Source organism: Plectrocnemia conspersa, unplaced genomic scaffold (genome assembly GCF_051122295.1).
Source record: "Plectrocnemia conspersa isolate PC_06_02 unplaced genomic scaffold, ASM5112229v1 ptg000010l, whole genome shotgun sequence".
Classification (NCBI taxonomy): domain Eukaryota; kingdom Metazoa; phylum Arthropoda; class Insecta; order Trichoptera; family Polycentropodidae; genus Plectrocnemia; species Plectrocnemia conspersa.
In genome coordinates, this window is record NW_028277174.1 from 20777999 (window position 1) to 20798153 (window position 20155).

General features: G+C 33.3%; 4 protein-coding genes and 1 long non-coding RNA gene across 7 annotated transcripts in view; 2 read left to right on the top strand and 3 right to left on the bottom strand.

Moving 5' to 3' along the window:
- Positions 1-20155, top strand: part of LOC148230935 (uncharacterized) — a 565745-nt gene that overhangs the window by 498005 nt on the left and 47585 nt on the right. The window lies entirely within an intron of this gene.
- Positions 975-5973, bottom strand: Got1 (Glutamate oxaloacetate transaminase 1). 2 transcript variants are annotated; one of them, XM_088195828.1, is made up of 9 exons: positions 5794-5973; positions 5616-5723; positions 5483-5556; positions 2466-2574; positions 2183-2400; positions 1972-2122; positions 1724-1889; positions 1588-1659; positions 975-1523 (listed from the first exon to the last, which is right to left on the bottom strand). In XM_088195828.1, exons 1-9 carry the CDS (start codon positions 5903-5905, stop codon positions 1310-1312), a joined length of 1224 nt encoding a protein of 407 aa, XP_088051954.1. In that variant the 5' UTR covers positions 5906-5973; the 3' UTR covers positions 975-1309. The 2 variants fall into 2 exon arrangements, with proteins under 2 accessions (XP_088051954.1, XP_088051955.1); XM_088195829.1 differs by having other exon boundaries at positions 2466-3119; positions 3385-5556.
- LOC148230964 (uncharacterized) lies at positions 8231-11834 on the bottom strand. Its single transcript, XM_088195832.1, has 4 exons — positions 10909-11834; positions 9287-9489; positions 9040-9217; positions 8231-8974 (listed from the first exon to the last, which is right to left on the bottom strand). Exons 1-4 carry the CDS (start codon positions 11009-11011, stop codon positions 8931-8933), a joined length of 528 nt encoding a protein of 175 aa, XP_088051958.1. The 5' UTR covers positions 11012-11834; the 3' UTR covers positions 8231-8930.
- Positions 13228-14969, bottom strand: LOC148230965 (uncharacterized). Its single transcript, XM_088195827.1, has 5 exons — positions 14705-14969; positions 14501-14642; positions 14297-14429; positions 14065-14234; positions 13228-14002 (listed from the first exon to the last, which is right to left on the bottom strand). The coding sequence occupies exons 1-5, from the start codon at positions 14875-14877 to the stop codon at positions 13379-13381; spliced, it is 1242 nt and encodes a 413-aa protein (XP_088051953.1). The 5' UTR covers positions 14878-14969; the 3' UTR covers positions 13228-13378.
- Positions 16949-20011, top strand: LOC148230966 (uncharacterized). 2 transcript variants are annotated; one of them, XM_088196209.1, is made up of 10 exons: positions 16949-17160; positions 17450-17674; positions 17746-17914; positions 17975-18190; positions 18513-18569; positions 18846-18973; positions 19039-19198; positions 19261-19508; positions 19572-19666; positions 19734-20011. In XM_088196209.1, the coding sequence occupies exons 1-10, from the start codon at positions 16981-16983 to the stop codon at positions 19858-19860; spliced, it is 1605 nt and encodes a 534-aa protein (XP_088052335.1). In that variant the 5' UTR covers positions 16949-16980; the 3' UTR covers positions 19861-20011. The 2 variants fall into 2 exon arrangements, with proteins under 2 accessions (XP_088052335.1, XP_088052336.1); XM_088196210.1 differs by lacking the exon at positions 18513-18569.

Below are 20155 nucleotides of genomic sequence, written 5' to 3' on the forward strand. Positions count from 1 at the left end.
AGTTTGTGATTTAAATTTAACTTAATATAATAAATTATATTCATTCAATGTTGCTGCTTGCAATATACACATCCTTTTACAGCTGGTTTTCGCTGGCAGAAAATCACTCTCATTGCTGGATATATTAAGTGGAAAGACATTTACAAGAGTATCCTGAATAACGCTAACAACTTGTGTTCATTCACTGTGATTTTATTTTCATTAGATCCTTGTATGTTTCCTGATTACGTACCATAATCACTTCTAAATCACTCGTTCTAAGCTCGTTCCGCACTGTTAAATGTTAAAAAATTATTACTAAACTTATTGGTTAGTTGGAGGCCTTCTAGAATTAAATTTGCAGTTAGTAAAACCATTCCTTCGTTATTGCCACTATGACCGTTGAATCATCAATATTCCCTAAAATAATCTTTAGAATTTGTTCTTCATTAAGTCAGCTGGCAATTCCCTAATATCTTTAAAACCCTCTCTGTCAATTATATGTGAAAAAGTAAGGAAATCGGAGTGTAATTCAGCCTCATTTATAGATACAAGGTTTTTGTACTTGACACATTCTGGCCAAAGTGGTTTCAAACATGCATTTGAGGATGGCTTTAACTCGGAAAAAGCTACGACAGTATATTTAACACATATTTATTATGGTCATTTTTTTCCATAATTGTGATATTTTAAAAAAAAAATGTAACCTTGTTAATGTAAAAAAATCAGTCTAAAAATAATATTTGGTCCATGTTTTTAAACCATGCAAAAAGAGAATCTAGTGTACTTATCCAATAATTTTAGTAAAATATATATCTTTTCGAATAAATGCCTAAACATGTGTGAAGGTTGAATCTAAATAATTTCATAAAAAAATAACATATTCTTCCAGTTATGTTGTCATACATTGTGACTATTTTTCAGTGATATTACAAATCAGTAAAACAAATCATTAAAATATTTTATTACTATGGTATAAAATAAAAAAATATATATTATATATAAAACAACAATTTATTTCCCATAAAACCATAAAAAAAATATGTGTACAATAAAATCATATTATAAAGCACCTCAATTACAAAAATAATTAATAACAAAAATATTATAGTGTTCTTTTATAAAACACTTCTTTGAAGAACGAGACTCAATTACGACTGGATCGTATCCAATATCACTTCGTAAAAGCTTGCTACTTTAAATGCTTTCAGATAATTTTGGGCATAATCTTTTATATTTGTTCTAAGCCTTTATATAAATGCAAGATTGAGTAAATACCGCGAACGACAAATTCAACTATATCATTAACTCTTTTATAACGAGTGAGTTTTTAATCTTGTATTTTGGTGACCGCATCGTGGATAGCCTTAGCCGTGTATTTAACATTTCTTGTGTTGATTCCGCTCATGCTGATCCTTCCGGTTTTTAATAAGTAAATATGATGCTCTTTTATGAGATGTTGTACTTGTTTCTCATTGAGACCGGTATACGAAAACATTCCAATTTGATTTACAATGTGCTCCCAAGTTCCCGGAGTTTTCAATCTAAAAGAACATTCATTAGAACACATACTACATTAATTAAACAACCTATGATAAAAATACATACTCCACAAGCTCTTTATATAGAGCTGCTCTCATATTGATAATCCTCGATGACATTACTTTAATGCACTCCTTCCTAAAAATTACATGTAAGTTTAATACGATATGTTACAGATGAACTTAATATGATTTTATTATACCATTCGTTGAAAAGGTTTTCATCTTTCAAGACAGTGTTAACGATTCTGGCTCCGTGCGTGGGAGGATTTGAATACATTCCTCTTACGATAATCGAGAATTGAGATTTTACTTGAGCCGCAGTCGACGAAGAATTCATAACCACTGTCAGATTGCCAACTCTCTCACCTGACGTAATGAAAAAAATACATAAAAATAAATACGAATGCAACTTAAGCGTTGAAATAATTTATTAAAGCAAAAAACTTACCATAGAGCCCAAAGTTTTTGGCAAACGACTGAGCGCAAAGCATTTCGAATCCACGTTTAACAAAGTAACGAACTGCCCAGCTGTCTTTCTCCAAGTCGCCGGAAGCGAATCCTTGATAGGCGCAGTCAAAATAGGGAAATAGTTTTTTCTCCTAGTCGATAAACATTCATTTAAATATGAAGCAATATTCAAAAATATTTATTTATATTACCTCCATGACATCAGCAATCTTGATCCATTGTTCATGTGTAAGATCACATCCGGTCGGATTATGAGCGCAGGAGTGTAGAATGATTATCGATTTTTCTGGAGCTGCTGATAGATCGGCAATTAAGCCTTCAAAGTCGACTCCCCTTGTCTTTTGATCCCAATAGCGGTACGAGCAAGCATTTTTAAATCCCGCAAAGTTGAAAAGCAAGTAATGATTTTCTGCAATTTATTTTTAAAATCATTAGTTTTCCCTTACGTTGATATTATAATCGTGATCGACTTACCCCATGTTGGTTGAGGACAATAATATGTTGTAGCTTTCATCTGTTTAACCAAAAAATCTGCCCCAATTCTCAAAGAACCGGTTCCAGACAATGCATGGATCCCAAAAGCCTAATAATTGAAAAAACAGATGTGATTAAATGAGTTAAAAGTAATGACATAATGTAAGTTTTAAGACCATAATATCTTGAATCAAAAAATGTAAATTTCTAGATTTATCACCTCATTATGAATGATACAATTTATAGACCAGGAATAACCAAGGCGTCGACTGTGGAGCCTGAGATTCAATTTGTTGATCAGAATTACACAAAAAATGAAATCTCAAAATATTCAATAAATAAAATGATAACTTTTGAACAAAATGGTGTGATCACTCATGTGATCATGTGACGAAATTTATCACAAGGACTAGTGAATAAAAGTCTATATAACTTATCACTTTATTTGTTTGTAAGTATTTTTTCTTTGTAGACATGATACATATTTGAGCGGATTAGAAACATTCGCAAAAACCACTTTGAAAAAGGTATTGAACAAATTATAGTTGGTAGAATACTAGTGACTGAACCTGAGATTATGCATTTCATAGAAATTACACCACTGCCAAGTCACAACAAATTCTGACATATATTTAGTAGAAAATAATAAATATACTGTTTCCACCCAGTGGCGTAGCTAGGGCATGTGCCGCCCAGGGCGATCCTTAAAATTGCCGCCCCCCCCATACATTTTTTGTAGGGTCATAAAATCAGCATTTCTTAAAATAATAAATTGGTTATTATTAAGCTCTTGTTATTTGTAAATGTATATAAGTAACCAATAAGAACCACAGTAGGGGATCCCATCGCGAATATGCCGCCTCCAAGCAAGTGCCGCCCGGGGCGGCCCGCCCCCTCCGCCCCCCCATAGCTACGCCACTGTTTCCACCTCGTATAATCTAATTGGCCAGACGTGCGGGAGTATACGAGCATGAACACAGAATACTAAACTCACTTCCGTAAGGAACTTCATTCAGAAAAACCACTCGCTTCCGATTTGGAATAAATAAGAACAAATTTTCAAAAATATTCCAAATTAGTGTGATGTTAAATATTTACAAGGAATATTTGTAAGATTCAAACTAACATAAAAAAATATTATCATGCTTCAATGTGCAAAACGTATCGATTTCAAACGATTTCTAGAATGACTAGTTTCCACTTTCAAAGTCCAAAAAAAAATATTTTTCAATGCTATATTTCATAGCATCAATTCATAAATAATCGGCTAGGGCTGGGATAGCCAACCATATTTAAACCATATATAATATATATTTATTTTATAATCGCCAATACACTATAGTCAATTTTTCACTCCAAAAAAATGTCTATAGTGTATCTAAATCTAATATGGGGATATATAATTTTATATATGGCCCACGGAGTTATCATGCATTTCCAAAGTGGCCCGTAAGATCATTTGGGTTGGCTACCCCTGGGTCATCATAACAAAAAATAATAAGTTTGACGAAATCTATAAAAGGTTCTTCTAGAAAATATGAATTAAAAAATTGTGACCTAAAAAAATGTCATGTGGTGCAAGCGAGTGAAAAAAATAACGGCTTATTAATATTGTTAAAATCAAAGTTGGAGTTGGCGTTTGATATAATAGTTAGTCATTGATATCATTACTGCAACAAAAGATGCGGATAGCTGACGATATAAATATCAATCTTCCGTTTTTTTGTCAGAACAAAAACCAGAACTGAACCAAAAAAAATAAAGTTTTATTACAGTTCGGTCCATGTTCAAGCATGCGGTCACAAAAAATGCAAGCTGTGCAACATTTGAAAATTATAATATTTAAAAAAAGCAATTTCAATCACAAATGAAAAAGCACAATCTAGTGAAACGTCCAATGAAAAGATGAACGAAAGAACTGACAATAGAGACACATAAATTTCCTATCTCTACAGATGTGGACACTGAATTCAAATTGAATAACTTTAACCACGTACAAAGAGTAGACAAAAAATAATAATACATATCCTCGTTTATACAAAATTTCAATTCTGGTTTTAAAAGCTCCAGTAACACAAGTTTGTGTTGAAAGGGCTTTATTAATAATTAGAGGAAACTTTCATATTTTTTAATTATAAATAAATATACCTAAGAATCCTGTATACTTTTGAATTTGCTTTGTTTACATATGTATCGTTGAATAAATTATATCACATATTATATATTATATTATTGTATTGATTAATAAAGTTTGCATAGAAACAATAGAAGAAATAAAAGGTTTTAAAATATTTTTTAATACAAATAAAAACATTTAATAAATAATCACTTGGAGCTGAACCGAAAACCATAAAAACCAATTTTTATTCCGGAACGAAAGCCGAAACCAAACTGATAATTCAAATTCGTAATTATTTAATTATTACGAAAACTATAATTTAAATTCGTAATTATTTTTTGTTTACAAAATCCCACGTTTTTTGTATTTTTGGGGTATAAACAAGAATCAGCCGCAGTAAAAGGGTTAAAGACCAAGCCCACATGCTTCGAATATACATTTTTTGATATTTGGTAAATGCTATTTTTCACGATATTTCTGAAGCAACCCAAAAAGCTCAATATTGACAATAAAGTAGAAGAATTGATGAAAACCCAATCAGAAGTAATTGATCAGAATAATAACACTTATCAGTCTGAATTCCAAAATGAAGGCAAAAAAGTGTTTTTACTTAATTGCAAATATCTCGGCTTTTTTGTTTTTTATATTAAATTGAAAAATCGAAAAACGATGGAATTTGACCCCACCTTACTATTTACTAAAGAAAGGGTTTTGACTATATTTTCTTTCTAACAGCTATTAATAATCATTACATGCGTAAACAAGTGTAGATAATGATGCCTATTATGTAGTGTTATCGACAGAATAAAAAAAAATAATAAAATAATCTAATCACTGCTCATAACATAATTGAGTGCGATATTAATGTATTTGATATATAAATAATAAAAAAAAATACCCTATTTTCAACGAGAGCAGGACTGTCATCGCCCAAAAGAAGAGTAGTAGCCGCTTTCGAAAATGGCTCCAAGCCTGAAAGTATCAAAGAATTGAAGAAGAAAAATTTAACGAGATAAATTATGTAACTTTACCTAAAATCGGTAGATATTCGTGATTTAAAGTTTCATCTTCCGCCAACATTTTCTCCGTTTTCCTGACGACGGGCAACACCCACGGTTTTCCATTATCGTCCCTGTAAACTGTTTTGGAGATACGGCTTAATATTATGTGGATTTTGTATCATGAACCACTAAATTTAGCACAACTCACCTCCAGCCCCTAGGTTGACTTTATTGGGATTGGTGTCGTCGGTGAAAGCCTTGGTCAACGCGAACACTTCGATCGGTTGTCCCTGCTCGACGACAGAAAATACGGACTCCATGTTTACTGTAGGCCGGCTTTGATTTAAATGACCCAAACGACCTTAAATACCGGATTGTCAACGTCAACGGGCTTTTTTAATATTTGGCCAAAGCCATGTGATTCTTAACCATAAATACAATAATTAAAATGAAATTAGTAACTGTGAATCTATTTACCCATTTATTTATTCATTTATTATGGCTTAAACTTGGCGGCACTCTGATATACCTCAACTGGAAGACAACGGCCGGCGGTACCTCGTCAACAATGTAAAATGCAGCGACTCAATCTGTGTAACTGTCCGTCCGCCAAACACATTTTAATATTTTTGCAAAATTAAGTATGCTGTTAGATAGTCATATTTATATAAGTTTCGTCTTTATCTTTATCTTTATCCGAATCTCCAAATTTATTCCCATTGACATATCCCCGTTCAGGATATTACTAAATCTTCGTCCATCTTTTGAACATTTTCGATTGGTGAAAAATGGAATTATTCGCACCATTTACACAAAAGCAACTCAGCAGCAACAGATTTTCTGGCTCTTGTTTGTAATATATATTTTTCAATGGAATCTTCACAATTCGCCAGAAACTCACTGGTCTAGATTAACAAAATTATTTTGTTAATCTAGACCAGTGAACATCACGCTATCCACTTTTTATATTTTAGGAGTTGACAACAAGTTAATGTGGTATTACATATATTTTTTTTTGTGCGAAATAGACCGAAATATTAATTTTTATAGCGGATGTGAAATAGACGAAAATCCTTGAAATGGGCATTGCCGCTTCAACAAGAACAAGCGAGACAACGAATAATCTTACGCGCATGTATCGCTTCTCTCTCGCTTACATCTGTATACGTAGACAATGCATTCACAAAATTATTGCGATCCGAATTTTTGATGTATCAGTTAACAGCAAAAGTTGTTTTTGGATTCGGTACTCACGATTTTTCATAGTGACTTTTTAAAAATTGAAAATGAACTACCAACCAATCTTATTCTACATTATTAGAAAGTGATAGTATTGTTGGAACGAAACTAAAAAAAAACTGACTTTCAACTAACTTAACCGTGATTTTATTTTGAATTTTTATTTTTTACATGTAATTAATTGTATTTTAAAATATGTATATTTTCTATGTAAATTTTCTGTAAATATATTTTCTATCTATGAAAATTTATATATATTATATGTATGTAATTTGTATCACTATATAACAAAAATATTTTATTAATTTTTGAAATGCTTTTAATTGCATTTTTTTTAATAATATATCATACGTGTAAAAATGTTTTCGATCTCTTCTAAACTCTCCAAACTATGCCGATACGCTGCAGTTTCCCGATAATAACCGTTATGCAGCGCAGGTAGAAACAAAAACAACACTATTTGTATTTTCGTGCGACGTATACGACTTTATTCTTGTGACTGGGTTCTAGCACGCGCAAATGTATGGGTGTAAAAATTGGACAATGTGACGTTCACTGATCTAGACGTTGTTTTGTATTTTTTAATTTCTCGAAAGGGAAAGCTTTTATCCTTCTACGAAAAACTGTTGCGTTGCTTTTAGTGGACAAACCATTTTCACTAATTTTAATTTTAACAATTCATTAACTTTAAAATAGCATATTTGTATAGGGCATGCATGACATAATCTCAGATGTTTCAGTAGAACAATATGTAATGTAAATAAATTTATTCCTATACAAAATGCAATTAATTTGCTGACTCTACATTTTATTTAAGTAAAACGTTCAGACAGAAGTATTGTTCAGAAAATAATTAGTGAGCAGCTTTAACAAATTTAATTTCGGCGAATAGGCCCGTCGCTTTTCACATTAATTTACTATTTTAGCAATACTCACCATATACAGACGTCTTTTATTGCAATGAAAAGTAACAATTCAAGTACTTTTCTTACCATGAGAAGTCGTAATTTTTCATCGAATTTTGTACCTTGAGTTTAGATTATGTTTTGGGCCAGATGAAAATATATTCTTATTTTAATTATATTTAAACATGTGTACATGAAAAGCTTATATATTTATACATACATCTGGACGATAATTCTCTGGCAGCTTTATAAACTGTCACAAGTTTAGGGTCAGCGGAATTGTGACAGTGTGAAACAAACAGAAGTCTGGTTCAATGACATCTTATAATACAAAAAATTTAAATTGTTCGGGTTGCAAAATAGTTTACTGTGAACTGCAAGTTTGACAGGCCCGGTATTGTGTATTATTATATAATCGTTGTAGTGTATTATTATCATTTGCGACGAAAATTTGATTAATTTATTATTGATTTAGAATAATAAAGTATTAAAAAAGTATCGTTTTCTTTGTTATTTTATTATATAAAATTTAAGTTTTTAAACAATTTTCAATATTGGAAATTTCTTACATATATGTACATTCATATACAAATTTGCAAATGCATATATAAAAAGTATTACATCCATACATTGGATTTAACCATCTTAAGAGGCAGATTTGATAATACCTTGGATACCTTTGATATTTCTCTGCCCATGTAACATTTAATCTAAATATTGATTTCGTTTACGTTATACATTACTCAACAAGTTTGTAAATCTAATCGACTAGGTTCACAAGCCTAATAAGGCATGTCCCTTCTATCTCGGTTACGACGACGATCCGAGTTTCCATAATTCCTATCCGGTCCGATTTTAGACTGAGAGTCATCATCGCGACGTCGGTTATCATGACGTCGGTCATCGTTACGTCGGTCATCGTTACGTCGGTCATCATTACGTCGATCGTTGTTGTCATATCTTCTATTGTGTCTATCTCGATTCGATCTCTCCCAAGGGTGTATTATCGGCGGAACAGGTTCCGGCTGGTTCGAAACTCTCATAAATTCTTCATCGTCTTCGGTAAACCTGGACGAAAATTGCGATTCCAATTTGTCAAGTAAGCTTTCGGCGTCTCCGGAGTTACGTGGATGCGAACCCTCAGTCATTTTAATTTGATCTAGTTAAAAAAATAAGTAACGTTCTAATTTTTAATTCACAATCAGCTTCTTAAAATTTTTGGAGCTATCATTAAAGAATGAATGTCTGAAAAAAAAAAACTTTAAACATAAACTAAAACAATACACAAAGCGATCATTACTACGACATACAGTTTTCTCCAACGACGTTATCAAAAATCAAGGCGTAGAATCCTTTCTTTGAAGGCTTCACTCTCTCTGGTTTTGCACTCGAAATCGGTTCGAATATCCAACCTAGATGTACAGAGCAATGAGGACAAACGCAAAATTTCCACAGAAATCCTGGAAACCACGTATGACCGGATACCCACTGAAACGGAAAAATAACTTTCATTCACAATTAATAATTTAATAGAGTCGACGATAGCGAGTATATTACCTCTCCGATTCCTGAACAGAGAGCCTTGGACGTGTTGATTATTTTAAACTGTACCCCCAGAGGATTTTTTAAGACTTGAAGATCAATTTCCGGTCTCCCGAATAATGTTAAATTGGGATATATTTCTGAATTTGGACTCCGTTGATTATATAAATAATAAGAATCCGCTATGTCAGTACCGCACTTTCTGCATATTATGAATTCTAAAAAAATATTTTGCATTTAAGAGTATTACAATAACAAATATCGTATAACAGAAATTTGAAACGAGCATGCAATTTGAGTCATGGTATGTATGAAGTCATGTTTTCCATTAGATTGGATAAAAGCGCATTGTTCGTTTATTCATCCTCGATATATACATACAAGTCGCCAATACATACAAGTTCGTTTATTCATCCTCGATAAATACATACATAACTCCATAATTGGCAACTTTACAAGGCAAAATAACGGTTTGTTTCTATTTAAATTTAATCCCATATAACTATAATAGGAAGAACAGAAAGAAACTGCGTATATTATAAACTAATGTATAAGTTCACTTTGTGTCTCACTTGGACATGGTGAAGTAAGCACCTCTGCAAGCTTATTTCCTTTTAGAACTAACGTTTAACATTATCTTAGTGAAATAACTTTTATTTTATTGTTCAAGGGTAAAATGTTAAAGCCCGAAAGTGACGGATGATCACATCAGGCATTAAATGCTACTTTTTTGTAAGGGTTTGAATGTTGGAAAGGCATTAAACAAAGTTTACAGTACACATATGGCAATTTTGGTTTCAAACGTTCAAATCAAGCAATATAAATTCAACGGTTGGGTCCTGAATGAAATATTACTCACAGGGAAAATTACTCATATATTTTAAATATGTGGTTTACCAAAAATAGCAATTAAATACATTTTTTTATTGTTTGATAATTACGTATATTTAAAAAAATTCACACGTGGAAATAATATACTAGTTTTGGTAGACTAATGGTTCTTTAAACTCGGACAGCAAACAAATAAAAAATAAAGAACTTTAAATTCACAATTTTGTACGCCGAACACGGCAGTTTAGCGAATTCAACATTTTTTACTTAAATATGTGTATCTTTTAAAGTAATATTCCGTGGGATCAGTTTAAATGTGAGCAATGTTATGTTATAGCTACATAAGCAAAAAAGCTTTATTACTTTAGTCATGTCCCTGAAGATGTAAGAATTTCTCCCAATAGCCAATACGTAAAAAAAAAGAGTGTCATAGTGAAAAACGTTTTTATGAAAAGCAAAGCCGAGCATCTTGAAATATTTTTGTGCGCATTCACAGTTCAGTGGTAATTTCTCTATACAGAACGTACGTTCACAGAGAGACGGTAGGAATATTCTGATGGTGAATAAAATTGGGGAAATGACATAATGACATGTATTGTTTCAACTGAGTTTTGGAATCAGAAAATAATAACAAATATGATAAAATGTTTATATTGAGTAGGAAAGTTTTTGTTGTGGGCCACGTGTCCCAAAAACGAAATACTTATCGGAACGAACGCATCTGTCACGCATTAGAAACAAACAAGCCATGCTGGCAACGCATTCGTATAGCAAGTAGAAAGAAGCGTATAGTAGTTAGCGAGTACCCGTCGACTGCGACCCTTGCGTCTCTTGCGTCTCCTGCGCTGTGACAACTACGGCTACGGCTACTGTGAGTAGCAGCCGCGCGGCCGCCGAGGGCGCCACCATCGCCGCACTGCACCGACGCGCTGCGACTTTCGAGCGATAATAATTTCAAAGGCAAACTAAACTAACTACTTCGAACGAATTCGACCCCTTCCTCTTCCTCTTCCGATTGCGATATTTTTTATATAAACACTGACCTAGACGCGCTTATTTATAAAAACCGAAACGGTTTTTCTTCTCCTTCTCTTGTGTCCCAAGTCGGTTCCGATTCAAGTACTGACGAAGTGGCCGTATTTGCTCGCACCTTTTTACCAACATTTGGGCTTGTAGTTAGTTAGCTATTTGCCAACCTCGCACTTGTCATTTCGCATTCTAATGCGCTAAATTTTTAAGGTCACGATCGGCTGTCGTGATGCATTCAGGGTAGTGGCGAACAAGCATGCAGTGGGAACAGGCAGCGCATGCCCTAATAGGATTGCCAAATATGTATATATTTATTAACAATCCATCCATACAAAACGGAAAATTTAAATATAGTCTTGCGTAAAATCGCTCGCTATATATTTTTAATAATAATGCTTTATGTCATCGACTCTTGTTCGTTTTAGAACACCTATGTAAAAACCCTTCAGCGACATGTCGGTATTTTTTCCACCTCATGTCAACTTATACTTACATCGCCCGCTTTAATCCTTTTTTATCATTTTCCTGTTTCAAAATATCGTAATTAGAATTTTCAATCAAAAATTATGTATTTTTGTATTCGATTCTGATGTGAAGTATTCGACTGTACTTAATTTACAACTAGCGGACCCGATACAGCTTCGCTATTGCTAAATTTGAATATATTGTATACATATGTGTATGAGTTGAATAAATAAAATTTAAGTTCGATATCAATTCATTTATTCAAATAAAATGACATGAATTAATTCATTTTTTTCTGCTCTTCTTCAGATTTAGCGCCATTTGGACACATATTTTACGAAAACAATAAAATGTACAATATTCATTTCATTTGAATTAAATACATTGAAATTAATGAATTATTTACCTTCAAGATCATTGTAATGCTCTGGAATATAGGATATTTTGGTGATTCCATTTGGCGCATATACAAACAAATCCCTTGGTTTTCCTTCGCGGGAGGAATTCACAATATACACGCTTTAGGGCGACACCGTGACGTCACATCTCGCGTCTCTTTCTAGCATTCACTCGTCTCTTTCTAGCGTCTTGGTGACGTCGCCGGGCCGGCGTCACTCGCCGTCTCCATGGTTGCCAGACGTCCCCATTTGAGCGGGACTGTACCGAGTTCAACAGACAAATTGTTTATAAAAATCCCGATTTAACAAAATGTATATATGTACAAAAATGTACAAAGCAAAAATGAAAATCGAATTTTCGTCTATTGAATAATTAACAAACTTATTTAATAATAGTTGCGATATTGACTTTCTATACAAAGATGTCTGTTTAGTAGATAATTTTTTACTGAATGTGACCGAATAGAAACAAATACTCGCAAAATACTGAAGGAATTTTAATAAAAGAAAAAAATCATATCAAGACATAAGCTTTCGAATAGTATGTAAATATGATTTACGACGAGCAGTCAATTAATATCTACGTAATAAATAAATAATCAAGTCAACATATCCATTGGCTTACAAGATATTGCGACATGTCAAGTCAACTTCAATACTTTTTTAACTATTTAATAACATATGAAATGACAATTTCGTTATTACTACCTGTCTCTTTATTATAAACGATATATGTCTTCTATTTGGGCTTACGAATTTAGAGGCACGCTGGCCTTTAGCAACAACGTAGAGTACAACTTAAATTTAATAAAGTCATATCACTTTTTTTCCTAAATATACCTACCTATAAAAATGAAATTTGATTTATAACGAAAATCTCAATAATTATATCAAAAACAAACAAATCAAATACTCTTTAAAATATCATATCAGTAATGCTATTTTAATTTCAATTATTCAAATAAGTGTCAGTTTTTAAGAAAAAAAAAGTGAAAAATCACATTTTACTAAACCTTTATCAATAAAAATAACACTCTTAGTTTTAGAATTTAAATTTATATTATCCAAATTAAATAGTTTACAGTAATATGCGAGGGAAATAAAACATTATTTTATTAAATTATTTATTATTGCATGTATAATAGTATAAACAAAAACTAGGCACCTCCATCCCCTCCCTAGTCCGAATGAAATCTATATAAAGCAATTACATAATATAGTTAAGTTATTTAATTTATACAAAACAATTATATACTTTAATATTAAATTTATATACAAATAAATTAATTTTATTATAGTAAAATATAGCTAAAAATGATATGAAACACATGAAGAAATAGCTAAGGCTGGAAAAATAAATTAAAATTTATTGTGTTTAGTAACATTAGGTATTGTTTTTTATATTTAATGCTAGCAATCTCTTTTTTTTAACCCTTTTTTGTTTATCCGTAAGTGCCGGACGACCCGCAGGCAATCTCTTACATCCTCTAGTAACCTCAGGCCTGCGCCGACTAATCGAAGTTGGTTGCACTTTAATTACAGATCTAAATTTTGCAGGCGCAGGCTGTCTTAAGAAATCAGCGATTACATTATCAAAACTTTCTAAGGTATTAATAGAACAGAATTTACTCTTAATTTTATCAATAAAATCTTTATTTCTGAGATTTGTAAATTGTTTAAATTTTATAGTTATAGCATCTGTTGCTTCGGTCCAAGATTCAGCGATTATATTAAGTTCATTACTATCGGGTTCAATAATATTTGAAGTAGACAGTCCGGCACTTTCAGATATTTCTGTATTATTATTTATATTATCTAATATTGATGAAATTTTTGGCGTTTCCTCCACCAGTGGATCAAAATGAGTCAGAGGTGGACTATTATCCTCTCCAAATGCCAAACGGGCAATATCAATTCGCGATTCTGTAGTGACAGGCGGTGCATTAGGAAGGGATTGATCGAGCAATACAAAAACGCCCTCATAAGCTGGCATTTTTGATTCTAACATCTGAAACAAAAATATTAATTTGTTAATATTGTAACAGTTTTATAATATTTAACAATAAGTACCTTCAATGTATTTCCAGAACGTGGAGCCAAATGTTTAGTTCTCCATGTTGTGTACCAATACAAAACAGATCTATATTTGGGGTTGATAGACGAATTAGCCATTTCTGTTGAATTCATTCCATATTTCAATTCCAATTTTTTTTCATGTAGATTAATGGCCTCTGTGATGTCTAAGATAATAAATATTTATAGTTGTATCATGTTTTTTATTGGAGTAATAAATGTGTAATACCTAAATTATCGTTGAAATATGATTCAAACATAAGTCTAGTTTCAGAACTAGGTTTTAAATGGTATAACGCTGCAGCAGAATCAATACTATGATTGTGCGTACAGTCGAGTTTTATAATAGCAGGATAACCATTCTGTAAGATATAATATATGTACATAAATTTATATTATTATAATGTATACCTAAGCATGCACAAAAACACACCTTGACGTATTTATCACTTATTTTTGTATTAGCTGTAGTCAATTTGATACGAATATCTATTTTTGCCAAACAGTTTGTTTTTTTGGACGTATTTGTGGTCACAACTTTCCGATGGTTGTTGTGATGGCAATAAAACAATTTCCTAGAGTTAGAGAAAATATATAACATATATTAAATTTGATTATTATAAAAATAAAAACCAACCTGCAAAGGATACGCGATTGCGTATTCGTTTTTCGAATGATCGTCCACGCGGTCTTGGAATTTTCGGCATATTCCTTCATCCATTGATCCAGGTGTTCAGTATTTAACAAATTAGCTCGATAAGTATTATTATCGAGCTGAATGTGTTGAAAAGAAGCGGGAAGCGTGTCCATATTTTGGAGATGAGCAGCAAAACATGCCCGGGCGCGCGCGCACAATCGATAAATGCGCGCGAAACGACTGTACGGACACGCCGCGCCCCCACCCCGCAATCGCCGCGGCGTATTAAGCGACGCCTGTGAGTATTTGTGGAACTGATTTAGGCGACGGCGTGAAACGTCATCGTGACGTCACGATGTCGCCCTAAAGCGTGTATATTGTGAATTCGCAAACACTCCCGGCACTAATAAAAACAAACTGTGAAATATTCAGCGAAATCGATACAGTACTTTTTGAGTCTGTATAGTACACACATACGATAGCTAGATTAATTAAAAAATAAATTTGTTTCTTATTCACACTTTCTGAAACTTAAATAACGAGAATTGACAAATGAGAAATAATTATATTGCCTAAATTAAAAATAATATCGAACAATAAAAATTAAAATGGAAAAAACTGTTCCTTTTTTATGGTAACTGTGTTTTATCAAATTTTATGTATTCATTATTGTTTTTAATTTTTATATTTCTGTATTCGTGTTTTGACGGGACATCATATTAGTAGTAAAATTACGATAAAATGATATTCTTAAAGCACTGATTGATATTCATTTAAAATATGCAAAAATAGAAGAGAGAGAAGAAGTCTTTAGAATAAAAAAGACGATGACTATATTTAATTTCGTTTTTATTTAATGTTACGAATGAAATAAAATCATCAAAAACTTGACAAAAACGAAATGTAGTGTTAGAAGAAGCGACAGAAGTGTTAAATCGTATTATAAACAATATAAGCATTATGCGAAGTTCATATGAAGAAATAAAATGTGAAGTGAAAGACTAATCCAAAGTGTGGGGGCTGGATAGTAAAATAATCAAACGAAATTTGAGTTCCGAAAATCATTTTAGAAACGAAGAGCAATTACTTTAAGTTTAAGTATGTTATAACAATATTGATAAAATTGTATTAAAGGTAAATTAACATTTTATTGGAAAGCAATATTTTTTTGGAGCCTAATAAAATTGTTAGAATGCAGATGACACACAAAGATTTACCCGACCACAGCTGCCACACAAAGTAAAGGTCACGTTTGCTAATGGACTAACATTCCCAAGCCTTATGCAACTTAATTATAAGTTTATTTACAAAAAAATATTTACAAAATACAAAAAATAATCATACTAATAATTTTATTCATTTTCTTCTCTTGGCCTTAAAATTAAATTTCCTCGATTTACCCGGCCTCTTGCCTTTGCCGGCCAGCGCCCCCATTTTCTTAAAAGCGCCTTTTTTATTTGATTTCTTATGCAGTTTGCTAAAGTCTGAAGTGGAATCTCTAGTATTGGCTTTCCCGCCGTGTTTCTTACCGCCGAAACCGAATTTTTATCTTTTATATTTCGCTTCAGAGCGCTCTTATTTTTGCGAAATAATTAATATTTATTGATTTGGTAGCAATTTCATTGGAATTAATGATGTGGAGTAGAAATGTTAAGAAAATATATGTATTTTTGTAATTTGCTGTTCACATAAAAAAAAAGAACATTATGTACTGTTAAAATTGACAAAAGTGATTTTTGAAAAAAATGGCATATACTGTAATTTGGTTTAGTAGGGCAGTATAGATGTATGTTTTATTTTAAGTAATTTATGTTCAAAGAGAAGCCGCGCATGCTTGACGTCATCGAGTCTGAGTAGGAAATGATGACAAAAGGGCATAGCATGGTCCCGTTCTACGCTTTATTAAAAATATTTCGGTCTTTTGACAGATACCAGCGAATAGGGTGCCAGAGTTGAACATTTTTACTGTTAGATATTTTACGTAAAATAGTTTATATGTAGCATTTTCTAAAATAAATGAAAAACTTTCACACTTAATTAGCAGTGAAGATAAATACAGTAATAGAAAAATGAATATTTTAAGGGAATTATTTATTTGAATTTGTTTCGTATACACATTTTTTGTAAAATAATTAAAGTGGCGTATAAAAATGATTTAATTGAATTATAAGTGATCAATTATGATCTATAACAATAATAAAATATTTTTTTACTACCTTGTAGATAATTTTGACGTGCGGCAGCACTGTATTCGGCGTCGAGTATTGTCAGGCGGGATGTCGGCGCTGGCGGCCGAGCCGGGCGCCGTTGACGAGAACGACGACAGTTGGTTGTATGGAGACGGCGATGGCGAACCTCAGCAACCGCCCCGTGACGAAGAGGCGCCGCCCCTGCCCCCGCCCCCGCAGGCGGAGCCCGAATCCGCCGCCACCGACGCAGAAGAAGAGGGCACAGTCGTAAGTGTGACCTAACCTTCATTGTCCAATCGATGAATATATAAAATAAGCATATTTTGTGGTCCAAATATTTAAGCATCCATAAATTACATTATTATAATATATTTTTAATTCGCATGACCCTTTAATGTGTTGCCTTTTGTTACCGGCGAATTAATGCCAAGGGAGGAACAACCATATTTATACATATTTCTAATATGAATTGCATTCATCACTTATATATAAACTATTACTTTTCTAAGTGATTATTCATTTTGACAACTTCACATGACATATGAAAAATTTACAGCAAGAGCCGTTTGAAGAATCTCACGTCGGCGAACCGGAAGTAGACGAAGACGACGCTCACTTCGAAGACGAGCATTTCGAAGATGGCGAACACCGGGACGAAGGCGAAAACGGCGATAGTCAGGAGAACGGAGACTCCGATTCCGACGACAGCGAAGACAACGTCAAAGTTATTCTCGGCGATGTCAAATCTTTGCCTCCGTCGTATCCCAGTCTCAACATTAAGGTATTTATCGTTAATATATAATATTATTGTGTATAGTGTTCGTTACTGATATTTTTATTCCATTATTTCAGCGTGGCGGATTGATCGTACAATCTGGCGTGGAGAAGCAAAAGCCCACTGGAAAGTTCAACGTGGAAGAGTTCGAAGCGGTCGGCACTATAAACGGAGTTCCAGCACAAGAGTTCAATATTGACGTTTTAGAAGATAAACCCTGGAGAAAACCGGGCGCGGATCTTACAGGTCAGTGTTGTATAATAAATATGTCTGGGCGAATTGCTTAATAGCGATATTTCATTTTAGATTACTTTAATTATGGCTTTAACGAGGACACGTGGAGGGCTTATTGCGAAAGGCAGAAGAGAATGCGTATTCACGAATCGGGCACCGGATTGATTCCGCTCGGCGGCAATTCCATCACTGGAATACAGCAGCCGAGACATCCGACTCCCATTCTTAACGATAATAGCAAGTATGCAGTCGGCTTTACTGGCATTCGAAAAGCTGGACCCCCTCCAGGTGGGTGATCATAATATATCATAATGCTGTTTGAGGAATATGAACGCCAGTACAGTGAAAATTCTAAAATATCCATACCTTTACCTTTGTGAATACGATTGTATCATAGAGAAATTAGTAATCGAAGGACGCCCTCTAGAATTATTTCGTAAATTGATAACTAAAAATTTATAAAGTCAATGTGCTTCCATATATTATATGTATTGATTTTAAAGGGCCAGCCATTCGTCGTTTAATTTTTTTTGAGCTTTTTGGCCGTTTCTATTGCTGTTTCTAGATAACTATGTCAGGATCCCGTGAATTTCATATTGATTGTTTCTAGCCATTCTAAAACAGCAGCTAAATACTGATTCCGATTCTGACTGGACCAAGTATCAGAGTAAGTAATCAAATACTTGACTGATAATGGCAAATTATTGACGTATTCTATCAAGCATGAGCCTAACATGAGCACAAACTTTTACCAAAGTATTATTTTTACTTCCCAATGCCTTAGGTAAATAAAAATGTAGCTCACACTCTTAGCTTTGTTCGGAACGTTCTTTCTAGGACGATTCCTGGCAGCGCTCACTAGGATTAATAACTCTTATTCTAAGGACGCGATATATTACCGGTGCTTTTATTTTGTCGCTCACTTTTTAAATAATAATTTTAGGAAGAAAATTGACCGGACCGATCGACGTGATTGGAGGGCGTCGCGATGGATCCGCTAATCATGAAGAAAATGCAGAATCGCCTATGAAACAATCGATGCAGATACCAGTCAGAGAAAACACTATTCAAGTGTGTTGACCGATCTTTAATTAAATCAAAAGTTGACAATATTTTAATGAATTCTTTGAAAATAGGTAATGACGGCTGATAGAAGAGAATACTCGCGTAACAAACCCTTCCCGGACATGACTTTACCGCCGCCGTCGACTATGGTGCCTCCTCCTGCTGATTTCTTCCACGGATCCGCCGATCAATCGTTTTACCCGCCACCTTATCATCAAAACGATACTTGGGGTATGCGATTGCTTTTTTTTTAATAGATAAAAGTTCGTTTCGTTCACTATCTTGCGCCTTAGGTAACAGTAAAGGCGGTTGGACTCCTTCGGATATTAAAGAGCTGACACCGGCGCCGATGGGAGGGATATCTTCGATGGGAATGCCGCCTCTCGGGCCAAATATGGGTCCCCCGCCCAACATGTCTATACCTTCCGTGTTGAACGGACCTCCGCCTAATTACGGTCCTCCTCATATGCACATGCATCACAGAGAGATGGATATGAGAGATAGGGATATGTCTCACCGGGACCGAGATAAGGATTTGGATGTTAGTTTGAATCGGTCGATTATTTTAATTTAAGGTTTTAATTTTCACGCGCATTTATTTTAGGAAATGAGAGATAAGGACGATCATGAAGATATGAGAGACAGGAATAGAGATCGCGACAGATCCAGGTCTAGCAAGCCAGATAGACAACGTGAAAAGTAACATATTTTTTATATGATAATCTTTTACATATGAACGGCTGTGTTATATTTTTCATTTTCACAGAAGTCACAGACGCGAGAGATCGAGGTCGAGATCCCGGAGACATAAATCTAGATCGCGTTCGCCGACTTCTCGGCATAGGTCTAAGAAGAAAACGTCTCATAGGAAAGACAAGGAAGACAGCGATTAGTTATGTAAATATATGTAAAGTGCATAATTAAAAACATAATTAAAAAAAAAGGCGTTCTCATTTTTTATCTTATGTAAATTTAAAAAAATATTGTAAAAACGTGACTTATTTTTCTTTAATATTATTTACAATAAATAAATTAGAATGATCATTGATATTGTTTCTATTTACTTTTATCCATTTCGCATGTATTCTTTGTTTTAGAGAATTACTAGATTTATCTCAATTTTGATAATCAGATTTTGATGAAAATGGTTTTACATATAAATTAATGGATATACTTTTATTAATCATT